This window comes from Chiloscyllium plagiosum, unplaced genomic scaffold, assembly GCF_037043375.1.
Source record: "Chiloscyllium plagiosum isolate Xiang-an unplaced genomic scaffold, Cpla_swu_hap1 HiC_scaffold_7, whole genome shotgun sequence".
Taxonomy (NCBI): Eukaryota; Metazoa; Chordata; class Chondrichthyes; order Orectolobiformes; family Hemiscylliidae; genus Chiloscyllium; species Chiloscyllium plagiosum.
Window position 1 is genome coordinate 26856971 of NW_028270145.1, and position 8946 is coordinate 26865916.

Consider the following 8946-nt stretch of genomic DNA (forward strand, 5'->3'; position numbering starts at 1 on the left):
TTAATTTTGGTTACTTGTGGTTGGTTAAATTAAAACTGAGGGATGTGGCACTGAAGATTGCTAATGAGGTTCTGGGATTTGAAGATGATGCCCAAATTTGCCAAGAAAGTTTAGAAAGACAGAGGAAGGACATACTTACAGAATTAGCAAATAGGTTAGAATTGGGTTTAACCGTGCATAAAAGGGAAGCTGAAACTGTAATGGAGTTGGTCAAGCACTTAGGTGTGTCAGAGAAACAGACAAGTGCAGAAGAGTTAGAGAACCTAAGCAGGAATAAAATGTGGAGGACAAATGCTATGGTACATGAGGTGGAATTAGGGAATGCTTTGTTACTTGGTACTTTTGAATGGTTCTTTCCATCAATTGCTCATTTGAATGATCATTGAATTTTTATTTGATGAAGTTTGTGTCTATTGTTGCGGGTCCCAAACAAAGGTAACAGAACTTGAGCCCCTTCCTGCCACCTTCTGCCAACAACCAGAAACATGTTTTGCTTGCATGCCCCTTGGCTTTCAGAGATGACCTGGGCTGGCTGTACCTTGGTCAGCCAGGAGGAGGTGTTCAAGTGGGCCTGACCCAGCCCGTACTCCTACTCAGCCCTGAATGCCACCATGAATGCCCCGACAAGAAGCCGGCCCTCAGCCAGATCTGGTGGCACGCGGCCTTGTAAAAGAGGAGCAAGGCAGCACTCCACCTGTCCCTAGATGACCGATTCAAGTGGGTGACAGGGACAGGATGATCTGGCTGAGAAGGGCCGTCTGCAGCCCCAGATCCCGCTCCTTTCCTCATGTATGTTTGGACATCTGAAAAGGAAGCAGAAAGTTTCTGAGGCCCCAAACCAAACTGCAGGCTCACTGCTGCTGCTCCAGGTCTGAGGTTACTCACAACTCCTCCAAGCACAGACTGGTTCTTTTTGGAATTTGTTACTGATAGGCAGCAGTAATCATGGGACAGAAAGGGCCCCAGATTGTAGGAGTCACCTTTTTGCAAGATCTGTGAATGAGCTGTGAATTAAAGCAGATGTCAGCCTTCACGTGCCTGCAAGCTATAGACCGGGCACCCCTAGTTTTAACCTCTTCTCATTTCTAATGACTTGAAAGCTTCTATCTGAATTCCCAGAGCTTGGAGACTCTTCAGTTGAGAGAAACTATTGTCCTATGCTGAAACCTTCATTCTTCTAAACCGGAGTCCAAACTAAACTCTGTTGTCTCAGTGCATCATAAAACTCAGTAGTGTAGCTATTCCATCAATTAAAAGCACAGGAATTCTGCTCGGCACTTAGCTGAATCACATGATTTCTTGGAAGCAATACACTTAGGTCACTATTCCAAATGCTTTTCTGACCACTGTAAAAAAATCCGGGTGGCTCAGAGCTTAGCAATGCTGCCTCACCGAACCAGGGACCCAGGATTGATTCCAGCCTCGGGCACTGTCTGTGTGTAGTTTGCACATTTTCCCTTTGCCTGTGTGGTTTCCTCAGGGTGCTCAGGTTTCCTCCATCAGTGTAAAGATGTGCAATTAAGGTTGACTAACCATGCTAAATTGCCCATAGTGTCCAGGGATGTGCAGGCTAGGTGGGTTAGCCATGGGAAATGTAAGGTTACAGGAATAGGGGTCTGGATCAGCGTGGGATGCTTTTGGATGGGTCAGTCTGGACTCAATGGGCCAAATGATGTGCTTCCACACTGTGGGGATTCTATGAAAAAAAGTTACCTTCACGGAACTAAAACCAAAATCCATCTGCCTCTGTATTTACATATAAATTCCAAAATAATAATATATTAGAATGATTATCGTAGCTTAAAGTATTAGGCTTAAATTTGCAGTCTAACCAGAATCATTGTAAATTTAGAAAATTTGTATGAGTTTTGCTTTTATTTTGGAACACAGAAATATTGAAGAGAAGTGTGAAATGGTTCACATTGGTCAGAAACATGGAGAATATTCTTTTAAATGATAAGAAACTATTAAACATTGAGATTCAAAGTGTACAGGGGAAGTTTAGTGCGCAGGGGAAGGAAAACTTGTAAATGTATAGGCCTTTGGAGTCCTGTACTGTGTGCTGCTTTAATCTCCTTACTTGGGGACGAATAATTTATATCTTTAGAAAGGCGCAATGCAGGTTAAATTTATTAATTTTTAAGATGGCTGTTCTATGTCTAGGAAGAGAGTGGAATGGACATCTGGAGTTCAAAAAAATGGGTTTCAATGTCGTTGGGACACAGAATTCTCCCACAGTTTAACAGAGTAGCTTCCCCTGGTTAAAGAGTCTAGATCTCAGGATCATATTATGATAGTGAGACAGCCATTTAAGACTGAGAAGAAGAGAAGTTTATTCATTCATGATGACTGTGAATCTTTGGAGTTCTCCATGTCTGCGAGCTGGGAATGCTCAGACAGAGAGTACATTGAAGGCAGAGTTTGTTACATGTTCACAGACTAAAGGAATCAAAGGATGTGGGAAGCAGGCAGGAAAATGAAGTTGAACAAAATATCAGTTATTGAATGGAAGAGTAGGAGTGAGGTGCTGCAAGGCTTAACCCTCTCTAATGTTTCTTTTCTACGGGTAGCAAAGGTTTTGCAACATCAGCACAAAAGGTAATGGCAATGTGATCATAGCAGAAAGAAAGGATAAGCAATCTCCATAACTTTTTGCACTGAGAATCAGCTGATCTTTACTTTTATTTGTCAAGAAATTGCAACTCATTGCAGGCCTTTGCATTTTTTTTATCAGTTAAAACAAAAATACCGAGGCTTTTTACTTTCTTCTCAATCACTGTTTTGTGATTATGATTCATTGCTATCCGATGATTCATTGCTTTCTGATGATTCATTGCTGTCTATTGATTCATTGCTTTCTGATGATGATGGTGGCTTTCTTTTCGTTGAAGTCATTGGTTCTGGCGTTGGTGTTGTCATTGGCTCCGGTGTTGACGTTGGTGTTGTTTCTGGTGTTGACGTTGGCCCTGGTGTTGGCGTTGCAGATGGTTCAGGTGTCGAGTTTGTGGAAGTTGAGTTACAAACTAGAGAAACTATGTCAATGGTGGTATTCTCAATAATGACTTGGCTTGTGCAAGTCAAGTTTATCTGTAGATCAAAAGACTGAGATTGTAATTCAGTGACAGTTCTCCAAACAGAGTGGGTATTGTAGTGACAGGGCGCCATCAGTAAAATTTTGAATGAGTGGTCACATAGAACCATTACATTGCAGATGAAAGCCATATAACCCATTGTACTGTGCTAACACTCTCCAAAAGACCATTTCACATACTGACATTCCCCTTCCTTCGCTCCATATCCCTGACATTCCTCCTCTACCCAGAATGGAAGCGTCAGAGGGTTTGATTTATACGGGACTTTTTTATTGTCATGTTGAATTTTATACTACAGATTACTGGGATACAATGATAGTTCTACAGCCATAGAGAGATTCCTAAGCACCCACTGAGGGACGTTGAATTCACCTTGTTCCTTTTCAGATCTCTGCACATCTCTGCTGCATCCTAGATTTTTCATTAGGAATGACAATGGGACTGCCCAAAGGCAGACTGCAGATTGCAGAAATGGGATTACCACCTACCCATTATTAACAGTTTAACAACGCAAGGCATTGGGAGTATTGTTGCATTCTGAGGTCCAGTATTGAGCAAGCAGTGGAAGAAGCTTTTTAAAAAAAATGCAAGAAGTGCCTTCCATAACACAGCTAATCATGGAAGCAAACTAACTGAACCTGAAGGGAGAAAGTGAGCACTACAGCTGCTGGAGCTCAGAGTTGAAGAGTGTAGTGCTGGAAAAGCATAGCCGGTCAGGCAGCATCAGGCAAATTTAACTGAACCTGAAGTCTGACGATGCTAAGGGGTTAGGTTGAACGCTGAGAAGCAGTATTGGAGACAAGTCCTGAACCTTTTAAATAAATAACTTTTAATATTTAGACAGATGTATTGCATTGTAGCCTCCCCTTGACTATCAAACCACAGCCTGTGATTCCTATCCTAACCAACATACTATATTGTCTGCATCCCTCTGTTTGCCATTTTTGGATACTTGGTCAGTGAGTGCTTTTGTATTAAACTGGTGCTATGGAATTGGTGGAACAGTTATTATTTCTAGCAACCATTCTGCTTGCAAATGTCAGTCACTCAGAATCGTTTAATAAAAACCGAAAGAACTGCAGATACTGTAAATCAGAAACAGGAACAGAATTTACTCAGAAAACTCAGCAGGTCTGGCAGCATCTGTGGACAGAAGTCAGAGTTAACGTTTCAGATCAATTACCTTTCCTCAGAGCTGATGGTAGCTAGGGAATGTCACTTTATATGCATAAGTGTGGGGTGGAGAGGCGTATGGAGTAAACAATAGGTGTGGATAGAGCCCAAAAAGAGAGAAGAACAATTGAGCAGGCAAAGGACTGGATAATGATCTCCTATGAGGCTAAATAGCTATTAATGGGGACTGTTAGTCATTAACAATGGGTTGTGTAATACCAGACTATGCAGAATAGCAGTCTTTACCCCAACCCCAGTCACCAGGCTTTGTTATCCAAGTTAGGAAAAGCATATAACCATGTAAAATCTGCTGCCATAACTAGCAGGGTATAAGTGTAGAATTTGTGCTGCATGAAGGATTGCAACATCTATCATTGTCACAGTGGGGTGGCTGTCACAGTATAATTCACAGCTCCAAGTGTTATAAAGTCTATAAAGTGGGGTGATAAATACAAATTTTTATTGTTACAAGTGATTAATAGCTGTAAGTAATTTTTAATTTAGTGAATTGATTTTTAAAAATCAATTAGAGTATTTTCTAATATAGTAATATTTTAAAAGAGTATGAGAATGTTCATTTCAGCATGGATTCTGAGATATGTCAATGGATAATACTGAATGAATTAGCCAGGAAAGACAAAGGACGGGTTGGGGTTTGGGTCAGTATGAGTTAGTACAAAACTAGCATAGGAGCTATGAAGGGCTGTGGATGTAGATAAAAGGGCATAGGTTGGTATTGAGGCTATAATCGGGCATGAAAGCATGTGGCCACATTTTCTTTCTGACTTACATATTGGACTGAAGAAGAAATTTGGATTGTCATGTTCTCCATTTCTCAGATTTCCTTTTTCAAGCCAATTACCATCACAACAATGACTCAGTCCCACTCTCGTCTATATTAGGTACATGATAGCATCTAGATCCTTTGCAAAAACTCCAATTATATACTTCCCCTGGAGTAGACTGTGGAGCTATTGTACAAGGGTGCGGTAAATTGCCTAGCCTGTGACGAAGTGAAATATAGAAATTATTACCTCTGTTGATAACTAACAACCACTTCTGTGAAGATGCCTTTGCTATTTGTATAGTTCTTCCCACAGCATTGCGTTTTGCTGGGTGATTATGATACAAATAGATTCCATTCTCATTTAATAAAAGCTGAAAGAATTGCAGAAATAAAAACAGAATTTGCTGGAAAAACTCAGCAGGTCTGGCAGCATCTGTGAACAGAAATCAGAATTAATATTTCAGGCCAAGTGACCTTTCCTGAAAAAACTGCGGATGCTGTAAATCAGAAACAAAAACAGAATTTGCTGGAAAAACTTAGCAGGTCTGGCAATCTGTGGAGAGAAATCAAAGTAATTGTTTCAGGTCAAGTGACCTTTCATATTTCTGAATGGGAATTTCTTCTTTTTTTAACTGTGAACCATTATCTAATGCGAACATCTCTGGGAACCTATAATTGTAAAACAGCTTCTCAAAATCTCAATAGCTTTAGTGCTTGCAGCATTTGGCATAGCTTCAACAGCAGACACAGGGTTTGTCCCATGAAGAGAGGCTAACAGTTTAACCTTTTATTCACTGGAGTTTAGAAGAATGAGAGGAGATCTAATGAGGTATATAAGATTCGAAAGAGGATGACCAAAGTAGGTGTCGAAAGGATGTTTCCTCATGTGGAGAAATCCAGAAGGAGAGGGCATAGTTTTAGGAGAAGTGATGTCGCAGATTTAAAAGGAGAAAATGAGGACTGAAGATGCTGGGGGTTGGCAATACTGGTTCCGATGAAGGGCTCTTGCCTGCTCGTCGATTCTCCTGCTCCTCGGATGCTGTCTGACCTGCTGTGTTTTTCCAGCACCCACGAAGAGATTTAAAATACAGATGAGCAGAATTACTTCTCCCAAAGGGTCATAAATCTGTGGAAGTTGCCATCCCAGTTGTGGTGGATACTGGGACATTGAGTAAATTTAAGGAGGATATAGACAGGTTTTTAATTAGTAATGGTTGAAAGGTTCAAGAGAGCAGGAAGGAAAGTGGAGTTGAGGCTGAGATGAGATCAGCCATGATTGTATCAAATGACAGATCATGCTCAAGGGCTAAGTTGCCTACTCCTGCTCCTAATTCTTATGTTCTGTCAATCTATTTACGAGAATGATCTCCTTTCCTCTTGAAAAAAATTTGATGTACTTATCCCCACTCTTTTCTTCTGCTTAACCATGGACAACCACAGTTAGGTCAATTTTTTGTAAGCCCTGAGACAATGGAAGATTGCGTGAGCTTGCAGAGAGATAGAGCTGGGTGTTATCTGTAGATATATAACACCATGTTTTTGGGCAACATTGCCAAGGGGCAACTTGTAAATGAGCAAGATTTGGGCACATTCCACAGGTAAAAGTGTAGTGATGGGCTGAGGGGTCATGACTGGCAATATCCCGATGAAGAATGAGGTAAACAGGGAGGGAAACAATCCAGGTCAGTGCCATTTAGCTGGAAAACACAAAAGATTCATTTGAGGGGGCTTTTTTAATTTAAAATCAACGTCAGTGTTACAGTTATTAACACTGAACCAACAGAGGACTGTATTTCAAATGCTCCACGACGGATCATTGTGCCATTTACTGTTGCACTAAAAGTGACAGGATGAGGATTAACTACAAAAGAGAAGCAAATGATCAACATTCTAATACTCACAGCACTTGAGAGATTCATTCCAGGGGCAATGCTGGATGCAGCTTCCTGCACATCAAAGGCTAAATCCAGCTTAAGTATAAAGCTTCCACTTTCATTAATCTAACCAAAAGAAGAGTTATACATAGTGAGGGGTGTTTCAGATAATGGTTAGAAATAATGACTCGATACGCTGGACAAGAAATAATTGCACTTTCCTCTGAAGAGTATCCCACCCAGATTCACCCCATCCCTGTAACCCTACAATCCCCACAGCCAATCCACCTAACCTGCACAGCCTTGGACACTATAGGCAAAATAGCATGGCCAAACCACCTGCACAACTTTGGACTGTGGGAGGAAATTGGAGCAACTGAAGGAAACCTACACAGACATGGGGAGGAATTGCAAACTCCATGCAGACAGCTACCCAAGGCTGCAATAGAACCCGGGTCCCTGATTCTGTGAAACAGCAGTGCTGATCACTGAGCTATCGTACTGCCCTAATGTCTTGACACATTTTAGTTTGTTAAAGATGGTATGCATATTAAAATACCTGCATTGTGGTCAGTTCATAGAATCATGTATAAAGTTATTATGATGATCATTTGATTCTCATAAGTTCTTTGCTGAGCCAAATGATTGACAAGTGATTCATTAATGACTGATTCCAAAACTAAATGTTAACATCAACAGGTTCAGTATTAAATGCTGATATGAAAAAAAACTTACATCAATCCCTCTTTTCAGCAACATAAATTCTCAGTAACATCATGCATGGTCAAAAGAAGGAATTAATTATGGTAACACTCATTACAAAGGATGAGGACAAACAAAAGTCAATTGGATTTGGTGTTACTTACATTTGTTACTCTACAGTTCACAATAGTCAAGGGGTTACCCATTGCGAAAAGTGTATTCACCCTTGCAGTTGTAGCATTCAAGACTGAATCAATCACGGGAATGGTAGTTGGTTCGCATGGACCTACCGAATCTAAAAGCAAAAGGTTTTTAAGAATAATTACATTTATGAATATTGGCAATTTGGGTTAATACCCAATGATACTCTAATTGTTCCTCAGCACAACGAAATACTTGCCAGATTGATAAAGAATCTGGGCTGCAGCAAACAAAAACAGAATAATTTTCATTTTGCCAGCAGAGAGGTGATCGACTCTCCAACTCTTTCTCCAACTCTTTCTCCACTCTCCCTGCTGTCTGATTTCATTCAATATTTATTGTGGGGCAATGACGAAACATGACCACAATCCCTCTGCTTCCTCCATTTCCTCCACACCCTTTCCAGCTGTTAGCAACATGTCCAAACACTTGTTTGAGTGTGGCAATCTATTTTGTAAGGAGTGTCGTGCATCAATTTCCTGTTTCATAATCAATTCAATTTGGGTAACTTTACAAATTATTTATGATGAACTGCAATAGAATAAAGAAGAGATCAGTTTTCAAATTAAAGAATTGAACTCCACTCCCCCAAAATCCAAAGCACAGAGCTATCTATCACCAGTGCCTGTCCACTGTCTTCAAGTCAGAATTGTGATGGAATGCTCCCCACTTGCCCAATGAGTGTGGCTGTAACAACATTTGCCACCATCCAGGAAGAATCAGCCTGCTTCATTGGCAGTGCATCCAGCAACTTCAGCGTCAATTCCCTTCATCAATGATGCACAGCAACGGAATTGTGTATCACTTACAAGATGCACTGTAGTAGCTCACCAAGAATCCTCTGACATCACCTTCCAAAACTGTGATTTCTATACCCTAGAAGGACAACAGCAGCAGAGGCATGAGAACACCACCACCTCCGAGACCTCCTCTAAACTACATACCATCCCAACTTGGAACGATATTGCCATGCCTTCACTGTCATTAGGCCAAACCCCATCCTAACAGTATCCCTACACCCAAGGACAGCAGCAGTCAACTAATCCCCACATCCTCCAAGGCAACTAGGAATGGGCAATAGATTCTGGCCTTGTCAGCTGTGCCCATATCCAAAAGA

General features: G+C 41.0%; 1 protein-coding gene across 1 annotated transcript; it reads right to left on the bottom strand.

Annotated features, from left to right (window-relative positions):
* Window positions 1–2664: 2664 nt before the first annotated feature.
* On the bottom strand, window positions 2665–8144 carry LOC122551411 (uncharacterized). The gene is made up of 4 exons (XM_043693255.2): window positions 8029–8144; window positions 7793–7923; window positions 6954–7052; window positions 2665–3087 (listed from the first exon to the last, which is right to left on the bottom strand). Exons 1-4 carry the CDS (start codon window positions 8078–8080, stop codon window positions 2788–2790), a joined length of 582 nt encoding a protein of 193 aa, XP_043549190.1. The 5' UTR covers window positions 8081–8144; the 3' UTR covers window positions 2665–2787.
* Between the last annotated feature and the right edge of the window lie 802 nt (window positions 8145–8946).